At 43.1% G+C, this 17237-nt stretch overlaps 1 protein-coding gene and 3 non-coding genes across 6 annotated transcripts; 2 read left to right on the forward strand and 2 right to left on the reverse strand.

Moving 5' to 3' along the window:
* Positions 1-4381: 4381 nt before the first annotated feature.
* Positions 4382-4463, reverse strand: trnas-uga (transfer RNA serine (anticodon UGA)). Its single transcript has one exon. It is a non-coding gene; the product is annotated as a tRNA-Ser (tRNA).
* Positions 4464-5644: 1181 nt separating this feature from the next.
* Positions 5645-15584, forward strand: LOC139224801 (NLR family CARD domain-containing protein 3-like). 3 transcript variants are annotated; one of them, XM_070856121.1, is made up of 14 exons: positions 5645-5657; positions 6650-6778; positions 6933-7041; positions 7467-7561; positions 7790-7856; positions 8884-9115; positions 9605-11390; positions 11472-11645; positions 11761-11934; positions 12224-12397; positions 12559-12732; positions 13341-13514; positions 13624-13670; positions 14634-15584. In XM_070856121.1, exons 1-14 carry the CDS (start codon positions 5650-5652, stop codon positions 15236-15238), a joined length of 3948 nt encoding a protein of 1315 aa, XP_070712222.1. In that variant the 5' UTR covers positions 5645-5649; the 3' UTR covers positions 15239-15584. The 3 variants fall into 3 exon arrangements, with proteins under 3 accessions (XP_070712222.1, XP_070712223.1, XP_070712224.1); XM_070856122.1 differs by lacking the exon at positions 7467-7561 and having other exon boundaries at positions 6933-7037; XM_070856123.1 differs by lacking the exons at positions 5645-5657; positions 6933-7041 and having other exon boundaries at positions 6716-6778; positions 7457-7561.
* A 559-nt stretch (positions 15585-16143) lies between these two features.
* Positions 16144-16215, forward strand: trnad-guc (transfer RNA aspartic acid (anticodon GUC)). The gene has a single exon. It is a non-coding gene; the product is annotated as a tRNA-Asp (tRNA).
* Positions 16216-16860: 645 nt separating this feature from the next.
* On the reverse strand, positions 16861-16933 carry trnav-cac (transfer RNA valine (anticodon CAC)). The gene has a single exon. It is a non-coding gene; the product is annotated as a tRNA-Val (tRNA).
* Between the last annotated feature and the right edge of the window lie 304 nt (positions 16934-17237).

The following is a 17237-nucleotide window of genomic DNA, read 5'->3' on the forward strand; positions in this document are numbered from 1 at the left end:
TTTCTGTTGTGTGTTTTTTATTTTACTTGTTGGAAACAGAGACATGGACAACAGAGAGGCAACTCGTCTCACACTGACAAAGAATTAACAGTCGTGTGAACAAGAGAAGCAAGAAAAGTTTCCAACCAAATCCCATTCAAAAAAAGGCAAATTTTAACTTTGATTTTCCGATTTCCCTTCATCGTGAACTGCGGCGGGTCAGAAAACAACGGAGCCCGACCGTGACTCGTTTAAACATGTTTTTGGGAGCTGTGATGTCACCGTGATGTCAGGTCGGTGCAGCTCAGACTGGAAATGAACTCAAAGACCCTGAAAGTGTGAGTGGGAGAAGTGAGATCAGTCAGCCATTTATCAGAGGATGAAACACACACAAACACACACACCCTCACCATCCAAAGCCTCCGAAGGACACGCTCCTCTTCCTCCTCAGCATGGTCTCTCGCTCGCCCTCTCCTCCTCTTTGTCTACCTTTTCTTCTTATTGTGTCTGGATTTTCCTCCCTCTCTCTCTCTCTCTCTCTCTCGTCTCCCTGCTTCCCTCCCTCTTCACTGTCGTTCTATCTCATCTCTCCACCTATAAATACTCTCATCTCTGTCAGACGTCCTCCTTTAGCTCTCCCCCCCTCTCTCTCTCCCTTTATCCTCCCTCCTGCTGCCGTTAATGTTTCTCTCTCTTTCCCACTTCAATTCACTGCACACAGCCAGCAGAGAGAGAGAGAGAGAGAGAGAGAGAGAACAGAAATGGGGGTATACATGATGCACTCTTCCTCCCTCTACCCGCCCTGACGAAGCAGAACAGCCAACAGAGACGCTGTCAGGCTAAAAACTTATCATACATAATAAATGGAGGTAAACGGACGAATACACGCGTCGGTTTGTTGGGTTTTCTGTTACGTAAAAAAAAAAAAAGAAGGCAGCCTGAGCGCACATATGATGTCTGTTTTCTATCTCATTTTGTTTTTTGGTGTCGTTTTACATCGAGAAAAAGATAAAAGTGTGGAGAAAACACAGAAGATGAGCATTAACAAGCAGCAGAAGGAGCATTCATATGATTTAGTTAAAGAAAAGTAATGATATTTTATGCAAAATGCAGTTTTTAAAAACTTTCTCAAAAGAGTTAGCGTTACTGTGCTAACAGGAAGTTAGCAGAGGGCTAACAGGAAGTTAGGCCTGAGATGCTAGTTCTCCAGGCTCTATGGGCCCAACAATGAGGAACATCCGGGTACTTTTACATCCAGGAAGTTGAACTTTTTCGGCTTCTTGCTCCCCTGAGAAACTCCAGTCCTGAATCTCTGTTCTTTCCTCTCCAACACCAGCTCACGCCAACACAAAGACGTCGAAGGCGAGAGCGAAGCAGCAGGTTATTATTTTCTTCTAAAACGGGACCTTCAGACCATGTGAACGTAGCAGGACTTCAAACACACATGGTGTCAGTGAATCATCAGTTCAGTTTTAATCTGATAAATTACGTTATTTAAACTATTTATATGTCGACGTCTCCGGCAGACATTCGACGTGTCGTTAGAAATCCTCCAGCAGGACAGACATTAGTCTCCAACACCAAACTACAGCTGCTGTGGGAATTTTAGACGTTTTAATGGACTCAGTCGGAGCAAATTACACATTTTTTAACACAGATTCTGTCACTTTTTAGTCGGTATTGTTGGATTTGTTTCGGGGTAAAAATGTACAGACAGTGTGTGTGTGTGTGTGTGTGTGTGAGTGTGTGTGTGTGTGTGTGTGTGTGTGTGTGTGAGTGTGTGTGTGTGTGTGTGTGTGAGTGTGTGTGTGTGTGTGAGTGTGTGTGTGAGTGTGTGTGTGTGGCGATCATTGTTTTTCCTCTAATTTGCGAGTTCTCAGGTTTAATTCTCTGTGAAAATCCTCCGGCAGCTGAATACATTTACATCCAATTACCACAGAGAGTGTGTGTGTGTGTGTGTGTGTGTGTGTGTGTGTGTGTGTGTGTGTGTGTGTGAACTCCTAGTCCAGGGTTCATCCTCTGAGGAGAGTGATCACCACATTTGATCACAGTCAGGGTCACATGTTCGTGCCGTTACAGGGAACCTTTTGGTGATATATTGATCGGTTATCAGGTCGCCCACGTGTCTCATGAGCGCCAAAGTCATACGAGTCATTGCCGTGATAATTCCCAGAATGCATCGTGATAGTGGTCCTCACTATAAAAGCTTTGGTTTCATATTGAACACAGACGGTTTAATATTCAACATGGAGGACAAATAAAAAAATCACCTCTTAGTTAGTTCCTGTTCACCTCAGCGGTGCCAGCAGGGAGGGATTATGGGTACTGGCTGCGTTATTATGTTACTGTTACCTGACACCAGGTGTGTAGTAATCGGTGGAGATTAGTGGAATGTCCCTTTAACAGCAGACACTGTTTGTTGTTGAGAGTGGCTTCGTGGTCCTGGGGGGACTGCAGGATGCCTCACCTCCGCCAGGACAGGGAGGGGGGAGGAACAAGGAGGGGGGGGGGGGCTTCCTGTAGTTGAACAGGGACGTTTAGTTCTATTAAAGGACGGACAGGAAATAGAACAGGTGGTCAGAGACAACGGGGGAGACAAGGAGGGGAGAGAGAGAGAGAGAGAGAGAGACAAAGGGAGGGAGACACAGAGGGGAGAGACAAAGGGAGGGAGCTCCCTTAGCTCCTTTAGCCCCCTTTAGCTCCTTTAGCTGCTTTAGCTCCTTTAGCTCCTTTAACTCCTTTAGCTCCTTTAACTCCTTTAGCTCCCTTACCTCCTTTAGCTCCTTTAGCTACCTTTAACTCCTTTAGCTCCCTTACCTCCTTTAGCTGCTTTAGCTCCCTTGCTTCCTTTAGCTGCTTTGGCTCCTTTAGCTACCTTTAGCTCCTTTAGCTACCTTTAACTCCTTTAGCTCCCTTACCTCCTTTAGCTGCTTTAGCTCCCTTGCTTCCTTTAGCTGCTTTGGCTCCTTTAGCTACCTTTAGCTCCTTTAGCTACCTTTAACTCCTTTTGCTCCCTTTAGCTCCCTTACCTCCTTTAGCTGCTTTAGCTCCTTTAGCTACCTTTAGCTGCTTTAGCTCCCTTACCTCCTTTAGCTGCTTTAGCTCCTTTAGCTACCTTTAGCTGCTTTAGCTCCTTTAGCTCCCTTACCTCCTTTAGCTGCTTTAGCTCCTTTAGCTACCTTTAGCTGCTTTAGCTCCTTTAGCTCCCTTACCTCCTTTAGCTGCTTTAGCTCCTTTAGCTCCCTTACCTCCTTTAGCTGCTTTAGCTCCTTTAGCTACCTTTAGCTGCTTTAGCTCCCTTACCTCCGTTAGCTGCTTTAGCTCCTTTAGCTACCTTTAGCTGCTTTAGCTCCTTTAGCTCCCTTACCTCCGTTAGCTGCTTTAGCTCCTTTAGCTACCTTTAGCTGCTTTAGCTCCCTTACCTCCGTTAGCTGCTTTAGCTCCTTTAGCTACCTTTAGCTCCCTTACCTCCTTTAGCTGCTTTAGCTCCTTTCAGCTAACGTCAACACCATCCTTTAACGCTCCTGTTAGAAACTTTTTGTCCGGTTCTTATATTGGCAGCTCAAGAACTCAACAGAGGTTTTCAGTGTGGTCTCACAAGCAGTTTATTCTCGTCACAGGTAACAGGTAAAGTCCTCACAGCGCCGGACTCAAGACGGACCGCGAGGGGCCGGTCAGAGGAGCCCCCTCTGATGTGTCCTGTCCCGTCTCTGTTTCCAGACATCTCATGTTTAAATGCTTGTTGGATATCATAAAGTACGTAACCATTCCTGATCAACTGTTTAGGTCGGTGCGTCACAGATAGCACGTTCCTGTAGTGATGTTATGGTAATCTAACAGTTGGATGTTGGTTGCAAGGCGTGTATCTATAATCAAACTTCAGAATATGTTTTGCACAACAAAAGCACTACAATCAAGGTCTGTCTGGTCCATTCTGTCTGTCTGCTTCACTAAACAACACAGGAGAAGTCACGTCTGTGGAGGTCAGACTGACATATTCTGTTCACTCTCATGAGGAGAGAGTAACTTTATTTGAGAAGGCCTGAAACCTTCTATGGTCATATTAGATTCTAACTCAACACTCCCACTGTGACTTATGGGGCCTTCAGTGTTCACAATATTAACCTCACAAGGCGACAAAATGGCCTCTTACTGAGTTCATGTTTGACTTCCTGCTTGTTTAAGAAGGACCAGAGAAATAAAACCAAACTCTTTGGACCATTTTGAATCTCAGTAGCTTCATCTTTACCTTCATCGTGACGGACGTGGACATAAGAAACAGGTCTTGGTTTATGGCCTCGGTGCTTCATTTGCACTGTTATATGACACATTTAGCCAAAAACAGTGAGTTTGTCTCCTGTTCTTCGGCTACATGATTAAAACTGAAAAAGAAAGCCAGTGTCGCTGCGAGCAGGGTTCGAACCTGCGCGGGGAGACCCCATTGGATTTCAAGTCCAACGCCTTAACCACTCGGCCATCGCAGCTTACGTCACGTTGTAGTTTTACTGTGAGTATTAGATTCTGTGTTAGTGTGGATTTAACATTTTTCACTTTAAGTGTGTATTAATGCTTCAAACAGCGCACCTACCGAGCTGGAGGTGACGGACTCTCCCTCGCTGCTGTCCGGTGATGGGATCCTCCGTCCCGGCAGCCGCTGTACGAATGCGGCGCTGATATAAAGTTGGTTACCAGCCAGATACTGATAGTTTGAGCCAGTCAGGTCGGCGTAAAGTAACAACAACACGTTTTATTCCGATAGAGGATCATTAGTTGTTACAGCTAAATGACCTACAGCCGATAAATTAGTGGGAGAGTTAATAAACATTAACGGAGCGTTTCTACGTAAACCGGCGCGGATTTTTTTTTTTTTTTTTTTGCATTACCGGAAACTCACTGACCAATAGAATGCATTAAATTAACTCACGTGATGTGACTCAGCCAATCAAATGCCTGCATTCCGAAGCAACACTTTACATGACATTAAAAACAGTTTTTAATCTAAAATAAGTAAGCAAAATGTAGTGCAAGACTATCTGAAGTGATAAAAATAAATAAAACATGAGAGGTGTAGGTTTATCTTTGTGGTTATCAGTGTGCACTGGAGTACTGATAATAAAGAAATATAAACGGAACTAAATATATAAAGTAATGAATACATGCAGAAATAAATATGTCTGACAACATTACGGAAAGGATACAAACCTGTAAGATCCTTTTTAAGAAGAAGCGTATATCGCTCTCTTCCAACACACCAGACTTCATTTACAAAAACATCGATTTTACCTCACAGAACACAGGAGCTGCTGGTCTCGACCTGCTCGTTTGTTTGTGTTATTGTGCATCTCTGGTGTTTTAAAGGTTTAGTTCTGATGCAGCATAATATCTGTATAACGCACAATAACACAGTCAAACTAACCAAGTGAGGCAGCAACTCCTGTGTTCTGAGAGCTAAAATTACTCTTAATGTCAATGGAGTCTGGTGCCTTTGAAGAGAGCGGTGTTGATGTTGATAGTACAGTGATATTTTTCACTGTATTGAACATGTGTGATCTCTGTGGCCACAGGTTTGGTCAGACCGGTTACAGCAGGAAGGGTGGTGACTGCCTGCACACACAGAGAGAGAAGCTGCTTCCACTTTCAGCTGCGTAGAGAAGAAGCCCCAGCATGGAGATGGAAGGGTATGTACCCAGCATTTACTCTTCTTCTGCACATTAATGCTGCAGATGGAAGCACAACAAACAGGAAAGCATGGGTTAGTTAGTGTCAACTCAGTCACACAGTTTAAAGGAGACTGAGTCAGTTTTAGGAGACATTTACTAAAACTGAGTGTCTGACTCGGATTAAAACATCATAAAGCTCCAGTGAACGACAGGATATTTAATATAGATCAGATCTTTTATTGAACTAAACTTGAGTACAAATACTTTGCTGCCAGCTGAAATCCTGAATTCAAAACTAAAAAGTATGAAAACATCGTCAGATCAAAAGTGAAACTAACAGCAGAGCACTTGATCTTTATCTCTGGATCTTTATGACGTTATGTGACTTTGGTGTTTTGAAGGTTTGTTCAGATCCAACATCTGTGTAACACACAGGAACACAGACACACTGACTGATGGAGGCAGCAGCTCCTGAGTCCTGTGAGCTAAAATCCCTGTTTTAGTGAATGTAGTCTGGTGTGTGTGCTGTTTGTGGTTAAACCAAAAGGATCTTCCAGGTCTCTCTCTGTAGGGATCCTTAATAAACATCTTTATCCTTAATAAACATCTTTATTCCACTAATTTCTCACAGAGGAGTTTCAATTGTAGAATTTCCACCACAGAACTCAGACTGATGATTGAAAACGTGACTAAAGATTAGAGTGACAGAATAAAATGGTAAAACAAATGGATTGAAAAGGCTAAAATAAAGATGATTTATTTTCAGATGTTAAATCTCGTTTAAAATTGAAAACTGGAAGACGTTTAATTTTTCTGCAAACTGGGAATGTTTTTGTCAGAATCTGAGTCCTGCTGGTTCGGTTCTGAAGGTCGTTTCTCTGTTTTCTGATGTTTTGTGGTGTTTGTGAACGCAGCCCGCCGGGTTTCTGGTTCTGGCTCCTCACAAATGAGGAATTCATTTGTTCATTTGTTTACTTCACATCCTCATCTTTTTCTTCTCTGCCTGAAAGGCTGAAGCTTGAGGGATCAAACTCTCCAGAACCAGGACCAGGACCTGGACCAGGACCAGGACCAGGACCAGGACTGGGACAGAAGACCACAGAAGAACCCACTGAGCTCAGACTGGGACAGTCAGATATGTGAGCTAAAAGTTTAATAATAAATCTTATTGACGTGTTAACAGGTAAAAAACATCCAGATATGAATATTAAGATAATGTTTGATTTAAATGAGTTAATATAATATTATAAAGTAATATAAATGATAAAGATGTGTGTTTTCTGTTCCCATCAGGGTCGTCCAGCAGAGGTCAGAGTCTCCTGATCTCAGCTGTGTGTCCATGAAGAGCGACCGATCGATGATTCGCCCCTTTTCTTTCAAAGAGTCTGCTGATCACAGGTCAGTAATCAATAGATCTGGTCCTGCTGAAATCCTGAATTCAAAACTAAAAGTACAAAAACAGCGTCACAACAAAAGTGAAACTAACAGCAGAGCTCTTGATCTTGATCTCTGGATCTTTATGACGTTATGTGACTTTGGTGTTTTGAATTTCCACCACAGAACTCAGACTGATGATTGAAAACGTGACTAAAGATTAGAGTGACAGAATAAAATGGTAAAACAAATGGATTGAAAAGGCTAAAATAAAGATGTTAAATCTCGTTTAAAAGTCTTTAAGATCCTCGTTTGATTCAAAAATATTCAGGAGGAAAACTGTTAGTTTCCCATCCTCTTTTCTACTGTACAAATTAGATCTGGAACTAATCAATCGATTAGTTACCAAACTGTTAAATTAATCTCCCACTTGTTTCCATCAGGGTCGTCCAGCAGAGGTCAGAGTCTCCTGATCTCAGCTGTGTGTCCATGAAGAGCGACGGATCGATGATTCGCCCCTTTTCTTTCAAAGAGTCTGCTGATCACAGGTCAGTAATCAATAGATCTGGTCCTGTTTTATTGTGTTTTAAAGTGCTCCTATTTCAGCTGAACCTCCTAAAACACGTCTGGCCTTTGACAGATGTTTAAATTTCCAGCTGACAGGAACAGATCAGCTTTAAAGTGTGACAGCAGCGATACGAGCAGGGACGCCGCAACATGATCAATAATCAATAACGACCAAGTGATTCATGTTCACGTCCCGTTTTTCTCCACAGAGCTGATCAGGACACTTCAGAGGTTCTCACTGGTCGCCCTCAAACCGACCTGGACTCCGTATTTATGGTGTGTGAGGAAGAACAACACAGTTTAATTTGAAAACAGTCGACATGACGGACGTTTTATTACCAGCAGGGACGTATTTATATATTTATATATTTATGTGTTTATATATTTATGTGTTTATATATTTATGTGTTTATATATTTATATATTTATGTGTTTATATATTTATGTGTTTATATATTTATATATTTGTGTTTATATATTTATATATTTATATATTTATGTGTTTATATATTTATGTGTTTATGTATTTATGTGTTTATGTATTTATGTGTTTATATATTTATATATTTGTGTTTATATATTTATATATTTGTGTTTATATATTTATATATTTATGTGTTTATATATTTATGTGTTTATATATTTATGTGTTTATGTATTTATGTGTTTATATGTTTATATATTTATGTGTTTATGGGGGAACCTGAGCGCAACATCTTCCCAAACTCAACTGATTTATTCTTCAGGTAGTTTTGAGCATCAGGGTGAGAAACAGCCAAAGCAATAATGTTAGATTAATTAACTCACCAAACAGGGAAACAAAATACAGGGATCTTAATGGTCTCCCTAACGAAACACAGGAGCTATGACTTTTTTAAACTTTACATTTTGGTGCAAAATGCATGAAAACATAAATGAATGGTCCTATTTTTTCCTTTGGAAAATGATCATGGTATAAGGGGGATAATGTCCTGAGCATCGGACGGTTATCTGCTCACATCGTCTATTACTTCCTGATAATGGATCCTTTAGCTGGCTAACTGATGTTAGCTCGCTAACTTAGCTTCATCGTCTGAACGACAATAACTAAGAAAATACTATTCAGAACATTTAAACAAAATCAAATCACAGACAGCACAAATTCATGAAAGTAAAACCGGTTTGTCTTTGCGTTGCTAAAATAAGCTAAGCTAACACAAACGACTCATTTCACACACGAGCGTGTAGCGTTAGCATGTAGCATTAGCGTAACATGACTCGACTGTATGTTTTAATGATTAACTCGTGTCGTTTTCTGTTCCAGCTGCTTGAGGAAAGCGTCATCGGTTTTGTGAAGAAGGAGCTGAAGAGGCTTCAGAGGGTCCTGAGGAAGGATTACCCAGAATGCTTAGGTGGGGAGGAGGAGGAGGAGGAGGCGGTGTTGGGCGGTGAGGATGAAGAGCAGGGGAGGAGCAGCAGGGAGGAGTTTCTGAAGATCACCCTGAACTTCCTGAGGAGGATGAACCAGGACGAGCTGGCTGACCGTCTGCAGAGCAGTAAGAGGATTTTAACAGGATGGAGAGACGACATTTACATCTGCTGACGAATAAAAACACTCACTGATAAAACAAGAGTAAAACATCTGGTTGCATCCAAAAAAATAGGCAGGTTGTGTTATTTACTGCTTAAATACAAAGAATGGCTATAAATTAATCTATGATCTGAACGTACCTTCTTTGTGCCGTAAATTGAGCCTTTATCTTCCCAGGAGGTCGGACAGAACTACACAGAAAAAGAGATGCTCATAGGGAACCAATCTAAACTCCAATGGTCGTCATTCTACAGCCATTACACCGTGCAATAAACATTTACTTCATAATGATAAGTTAAAGCAAGAACGTTGTCGACTTCCACTTTAAATAAGAGTCGCATACTATAAGATAAATGGCAGATGGTGCTAAAACAAAAATGGTGTACCCTCAGCTACAGAAATCTCTTTTTTGCATTCACTGTTATTTCCACTCATTTGTTTTATGCTCTTTCAGAATCTGCTGCCTTTTGCCAGCACAAACTCAAATCTTATCTACGGGGGAAGTTTGAGTGTGTGTTTGAGGGGATCGCCAACGCAGGAAACCCAACTCTTCTGAATCAGATCTACACAGAGCTCCACATCACAGAGGGAGGGACCACAGAGGTCAACGACGAACACGAGGTCAGACAGATCGAAACAGCATCCAGGAAACCAGACAGACCAGAAACAACCATCAGATGTGATGACATCTTCAAACCCCCACCTGGAAGAGAGGAACCAATCAGAACGGTGATGACAAAGGGAGTGGCCGGCATCGGGAAAACAGTCTTAACGCAGAAGTTCACGCTGGACTGGGCTGAAGACAAAGCCAACCAGGACATACAGTTCATGTTTCCTTTCACCTTCAGAGAGCTGAATGTGCTGAAAGAGAAAAAGTGCAGCTTGGTGGAACTTGTTCATCGATTCTTTCCTGAAACCAAAGACGCAGGAATCTGCAGGTTTGAAGAGTTCCAGGTCGTCTTCATCTTCGACGGTCTGGACGAGTGTCGACTTCCTCTGGACTTCCTCAACAATGAGGTCCTGACTGATGTGACAGAGTCCACCTCAGTGGATGTGCTGCTGACAAACCTCATCAGGGGGAATCTGCTTCCCTCTGCTCGCCTCTGGATAACCGCACGACCTGCAGCAGCCAATCAGATCCCTCCTGAGTGTGTTGGCATGGTGACAGAGGTCAGAGGGTTCACCGACCCTCAGAAGGAGGAGTACTTCAGGAAGAGATTCAGAGATAAAAAGCTGGCCAGCAGAATCATCTCCCACATCAAGAAGTCAAGAACTCTTCACATCATGTGCCACATCCCGGTCTTCTGCTGGATCACTGCTACAGTTCTGGAGGACATGTTGAAAAAGAAAGAGAAAGAGGAAGAGCTGCCCAAGACCCTGACTGAGATGTACATCCACTTCCTGGTGGTTCAGACCAAACTGAAGAACGTGAAGTACAACGACGGCGATGAGACAGATTCACACTGGAGTCCAGAGAGCAGGAAGATGATCGAGTCTCTGGGAAAACTGGCGTTTGAGCAGCTGCAGAAAGGCAACTTGATCTTCTATGAATCAGACCTGACAGAGTGCGGCATCGATATCAGAGCAGCCTCAGTGTACTCAGGAGTGTTCACACAGATCTTTAGAGAAGAAAGAGGGCTCTACCAGGACAAGGTGTTCTGCTTCGTCCATCTGAGCGTTCAGGAGTTTCTGGCAGCTCTTCATGTCCATCTGACCTTCAACAACTCTGGGATTGATCTCCTGACAGAGGCGTCTACACCAACGACAGACACGTCCCAAGTGAAGCGATTCTACCAGAGTGCCGTGGACAAGGCCTTAGAGAGTCCAAATGGACACCTGGACTTGTTCCTGCGCTTTTTCGTAGGCCTTACCCTGCAGGCCAATCTGGATCTCCTACGAGGCCTTCTTGGTCAGACAGGACATTGCTCACCTACCAATCAGACAACAGTCCAGATCATTCAGAGGAAAATCAGGGACGATCCCGGCCCAGAAAGAAGCATCAATCTGTTCCACTGTCTGAATGAGCTGAATGATCATTCTCTAGTGGAGGAGATCCAACAGTCCCTGAGTTCAGGAAGTCTCTCCACGGATAAACTGTCTCCTGCTCAGTGGTCAGCTCTGGTCTTCATGTTACTGTCATCAAAAGAAGATCTGGACGTGTTTGACCTGAAGAAATACTCTGCTTCAGAGGAGGCTCTTCTGAGGCTGCTGCCAGTGGTCAAAGCCTCAAACAAAGCTCTGTAGGTACACAGATAGTTAAGACTGATTCCTTATACTGCATACAGATGTAAGTTATTGTTTGCTCGATTTTGTTCTCCCAGGTTGAGTATCTGCAAGCTATCAGAGAAAAGCTGCGAAGCTCTGGCCTCAGTTCTCAGCTCCCCGTCCTCCAGTCTGAGAGAGCTGGACCTCGGTAGCAACAACCTCCAGGACTCAGGAGTGGAGCAGCTTTCTGCTGGACTGCAGAGTCCACACTGTAGGCTGGAAACTCTAAAGTGAGTTGACCTCATGACGATGACATTCACAAAATGTTTCGGCTTGCTTAGTCATGCAAATGGGGTTTCAGGGTTTGAGCCTTGATTGCCAAAACATTTCTACTTATTTTATCAGGTTAAATCAAACCGGCCTCACAGACGACTGCTGCCAGACGTTTGCTTCAATTCTCAGCTCCGAGTCCTCGACTCTGAGAAAGCTGGACCTGAGTAACAACAACTTGGGGGATTCAGGATTCACGCAGCTCTCTGTTGGTCTGGAAAGTCCATATTGTAAATTGGAAACTCTAGGGTAAGAGCTTCATGGTTGTCAGAACTGATTTTCAGCATTTTAGTCACAAAGAAAGTTTATGCTGGTTTGGTTGCAGCTCACAGTTAGATCATTATTAATCATTATTAAACTGGGATACAAGCTAATGTCGAGATGATTTATCTCCAGTTTAAATTTTTGACTACTTAAAGACCTGAATTCCATCTGGGAGCTTCTAAAATCTTTGGGCCCTCTGTCTGTCCAATCTAACGGAAACGTCAAAGGGGATTTAACATAAGAAATATGTTGTTTTTCCCATTTACTGATCCAGGGTCAGCATCTGCGATCTATCAGGGAGAAGCTGTGCAGCTCTGGCCTCAGTTCTCAGCTCAGAGTCGTCTAGCCTGAGAGAGTTGGACCTGAGTAGAAACGACCTCCAGGATTCAGGGGTGACGCTGCTCTTTGCTAGACTGGAGAGTCCACACTTTAAGATGAAGACTCTCAGGTAACATTTATTTTATACATATGGGTCGTCATAGAGGCACCACCCTGACAACCACATACCTGAGAGAGCGTCCTCCCCATAAAAGAAAAGGTCCAAGGCTGCGATTGTGTTGTAGCGTTGGTACAACCCTCTCTCTCTCCCTTGTTCCTTGTTTCTATCAGGTTGAACCAAACCAATCTTACAGAGAAAGCCTGTCAGGACGTATCAGCGGCTCTCAGCTCCCCCTCGTCTACTCTGAGAGAGCTCGACATGAGCGACAACGACCTGCAGGATTCAGGAGTGAAGCTTCTGTCTGCTGGGCTGCAGAGTCCACATTGTGGACTGGAGACTCTCAGGTCAGGACTCACCATGCTGTACCACAAATCACAGTTAGAACCCTAATTTACATAGAGAGCACTACCAGTTCATAAACACTTAACCTGTGTTGGATTTTCTTTGCTAATAAGAGTTTAAAACAGATTGGGAAAGAAAGTGTTTTTAAAAATGTAAATAATCATTTAATCCCAAAGAAGTTCCTGCAAACAGTAGATTCACTTATGGAGGCGAAGTAAAATCAGACAAATGTTTTGTTTTTGATTAATGGCAGACCACTTTAAGAGCGCTATCGTAGCTTATTAGCTGCACACAGAAAATGGTGGTTCTTCAGCGGTTCTTTGCGGTGGTTGAGGTGCTCTATAGAACCTATTCAGCTCCTGTATGTTTCTTTAGAGGTTCTCTACTGGTTCTTCAGTTTAGGAAAGTTTAGCTGGGTAAAGACTTTCACTTGACAAAAGGTGCTATGTAGCACTCCTCTAAGATCACGAGCCAAAGAACAACTTTAGTATTAGTAGAATAAACGCCGGCCCAGTTAAGATAAAGTACTAGCATGTTTCCGGTTGGCTAAAGTGTTAGCCGTTAGCTTGCCAACCACCCTGCGAGTAGTCACTACGTCTCCTCTTTGCAGGCTGTCGGGCTGTATGATCACAGAGGAAGGCTGCGAGTCTCTGGCCTCAGCTCTGAGCTCAAACCTCTCCCATCTGAGAGAGCTGGACCTGAGCTACAACCATCCAGGAGACTCAGGGGTGACGCTGCTGTCTGCTGGACTGAAGGACCCCCAGTGGAGACTGGAGACCCTCAGGTAGGACTGACATGCTGCGATGTGGAGGAGGTTTGTTGTGAATAATCACTTAGTCTTTGGATAGCAGTAATTTATTCCATGGATGTGACTTTTCTTTCACCCGTCACAGGACGGACCACGGCGGAATCCAGAGGTTGAAACCAGGTCTGAGGAAATGTAAGTCTGTTTCAGTTTGTTATCGTAAAAGCCACAAACGACATTAACACCTTCTAAATCACTGGCATTTAAAAACTAGGGAAACTACAAAGCTACAGAATATTTGCTCTGGTTGTTTGCTTTATAAAGTCACCAAAGTTTTACTGATTTTGTCTGCGATTTTATGAATCAGAATTTTTTGGAAACATTTATTAGTAATTTCCTAGAAAGTGTCCTTCAAATAATCATGTAATTTCTTTCTATTTATTTCACAAATGTATTTGACAGAAAAGGTCGATTTAAACCCAGTTAAGATTAGTTTATCATTGAAAACTTTTCATACAGTTTAAATTCGACTCTTGTCTGTTTACACCATAGACTGTACATAAAAATGGACAACTGTCAAATCTCCGTCGCTCTCTGCTCATAAAAATGAGCCTCGCTCAGAAACTAAAACATGAAACAGTTCAGATCTCTTCTGGAGGTTCACAGATCTTTAGTTTCTGTTTCTACATCCACTGTTGTTCTGGATCAACATGTTCTCTGTCTTTCTTTAGTCTCCTCTGATGAACAACATGTCTGAAGTCTTTTCTCACTCATTCTGCTTCAGTGACTTCTGGAACCTTTTAGCTGAGGTTGGACACATTTTAGGGACATGAAGAAGAAGAAGGTCCTCCTACTACACAGACAGACCATTTTAATTCAAGAGGCCAAAAAGTTAACTTAAACCGTGATCTCTTCCTAACCAGGTAGTTCTGGTACCTAAACCTAACCAAACTGCCACTGAAAGCTGAAAATCCAGATAATCCTCCAGAGTGAAAGTCCTGCAACTAAACCACATCAGCCTCAATGTTCATAAATGAGTTGTAGGATCAAACTGGTGTTAAACAGCCGAACAGCGTCCATCTGGATATTTGCACCCAGATGGCACTCAGGTGGTCTTTTTAATAGTCAAAGTAATCCTGTTGTATTGTCCCCATTTAGACGCCTGTGATTTGACGCTGGACTATAACACAGCACACAGAAAGCTTCAAGTGTCCGAAGACTTCAGAAAAGCATCAGTCGTGACGACGGACCAGAAGTGTTTGGATCGTCCAAAGAGATTTGACTGCTTGCTTCAGCTGCTGAGTAGAACTGTTCTGACTGGTCGCTGTTACTTGGAGGTGGAGAGGAAAGGGCCGGTGTACGTAGGAGTGGCGTACGAAGGAATTAAAAGGAAAGGGAAGGGAGACGACTGCCAGCTCGGAAAGAACGATAAGTCCTGGAGTCTGTACTGCTCTGATGATAGATACTCTGTGTGGCACGATAACCGAAGAACAGCCATACCCTCCGACCCTCCGTCCGTCAGAGTGGCGGTGTACCTGGACGGTCCTGCTGGCGTTCTGTCCTTCTACAGGGTCTCCTCTGACACACTGATCCACCTTCACACCTTCAGCATCATGGTCACTGAACCTCTGTACCTCGGGTTTAGATTCATGTCTGAATCTTTTGGGCCCTCAGTCTCACTGTTAAAGGTGGAAGAAGAAAAGTCTCTTCCTGAGGACTCAGACACTCAAAAAGCACACAGAGGTCAGAGGGTCCGTCAGTGACCCCCCAGAGGTCAGAGGATCCTACCGACAGTTCATCTCACATGGTTTCCTCTAAGCCTTCAGCCCCATGAAACACAGACTGCTTGAACAGGTTAATTGTTTTTGAATAATATCACTGCATTTTCCTCTCAATGTAAGTTTTCTCATCATTTTCTTGTTATGGGTTAACCTTTAGTTCTGCTCACTTTGGTTTGTTTGCAAAAACCAATTTATTGACACTAACTGGTCATATGATAATACCAGCTCTTCCTCGTTAGTATAGTGGACAGTATCTCCGCCTATCACGCAGAAGACTGGGGTTTGATTAATTATTGTTATTTCTTTTTTGTAAAAGCTTTAACACAAACTCAACTTAATGATCGATTGAAATTCACTCTGTGTGTATGCTTGTATGCTGATTAGTCGACTGGATGTGGCGATAACAGGAGCTGTTCATTCTCCATTCATCTTCTATGGCAGTGCAGGTGTAATACCGCCTCTCGCCACAACGCGGCTCAATGGCAGAGTGGCGCTGTTCGGATTTCTGTTACTTGGATGTACTGAAATGCCAAGAGCGCAGAAGAAGCAGTTAACCAGAAATACAGCAGTTTAAGTGGAAATTTTGGCAAAATTACAAGATTTCCTCGTGGTTTTTCTGCTTGCAATGAATCAAACTCACAGATGTCTTCTTTGTTTGATCAGAAACTCATCGGCTGGTTTATATTCAGCTCGTTCCTCGTGTTTATTTAGCTATTTTGTCACTGAACAGGTTGATTGTTATTGAATAATATCGCTACATTTTCCTCACAATATAAGTTTTGTCATCATTTTCTTATTAGGTGTGTTTTGGTTCAGCCCACCGCCTTTGATTTGTCTGCAAAAGCCGATTAATCGAATTGAACTGGTCACATAATCTTATTAATTCTTCCTCGTTAGTATAGTGGACAGTATCTCCGCCTGTCACGCGGAAGACCGGGGTTCGATTCCCCGACGGGGAGACATAATTATTATTTTTTCTTCTTTGTAAAAGCGTTAACACGAACTTAACTTATTTCTCAGGCTCCGTCAAACAACACTCACACATATATGTTTAAGAAAGTCATAGTAGGATAAAATATAATACTGTGATAGAAGGGTGTACAGTAATGTAAACAAGGAGGAGTTTCTTTTTATGGAAATAGCTGCCTAAAGGAATCAAAATGAAGCTATATTTGGAATATTTTCACCACTATACATTGCTGTCAAACAGCTTTGTACATGGTGAACAGCATCTGCTTTATCTCAAAAATGCAAAGTCACCAGACTCCATTCACAAAAACAGTGATTTTACCTAACTGAAATAAGTCAAGGGGAAATTAAACCCACTGTAAGTAATATCAGTTTAAGTGCAGGAATTGTTGGTCACCTGTTGCCTCGATGGGTTAGTTCGTGTTATCATGAGACTTTGGTGTTTTAGTTTGGATCCTAACGATCGGGTTAGTTTGTTGACTGAGGCTGTGGTAGCACAGAAACTCCCGTGTTGCATGCATGTAAAATTAGTGTTTTTTTCAATGGAGTCTGGTGGCTTTGAAGAGGGCTCCATTTTACAAAGGACCCACTTCCCTTATGGAAGCATGACTTCACTGTTCGTTTAAATAAAAACATGTTTCCGCCCGGTTTCGAACCGGGGACCTTTCGCGTGTGAGGCGAACGTGATAACCACTACACTACGGAAACTCATGCACGCTCCTACACGTGCCCGCGCACAAATTGTAAGACATACACACCTGCATCTATCTGTGTGCTCACTGTTTATGAGAAGAAACTTCAAGCGAACAGACGTCGCCGAAGCAGTTCGCCTCACAGGCAGAGCAGAACAGGTAAAACGTGTGTGTATGAGAGAGTCACCTGGCAGGTGTCAGCAGGAACGCTGCTCCTTCCCCGGTGGTCCCCGTCCGCTGAAACGGCTTCAGTCGGTGGGAGAAAGTAGGACAGGTCCGCAGAGAGTTCACCAGTCAGCTCTGCTGTCTGAGTGTGAGCC

Source organism: Pempheris klunzingeri, unplaced genomic scaffold (assembly GCF_042242105.1).
Source record: "Pempheris klunzingeri isolate RE-2024b unplaced genomic scaffold, fPemKlu1.hap1 Scaffold_57, whole genome shotgun sequence".
Lineage (NCBI taxonomy): Eukaryota > Metazoa > Chordata > Actinopteri > Acropomatiformes > Pempheridae > Pempheris > Pempheris klunzingeri.

Coding starts and splice junctions, on each gene's coding strand:
- LOC139224801 (XM_070856121.1), top strand. Junction 7,857..8,883: donor ACCTGGACTCCGTATTTATG/GTGTGTGAGGAA, acceptor TTTCTGTTCCAG/CTGCTTGAGGAAAGCGTCAT. Junction 9,116..9,604: donor GGCTGACCGTCTGCAGAGCA/GTAAGAGGATTT, acceptor ATGCTCTTTCAG/AATCTGCTGCCTTTTGCCAG.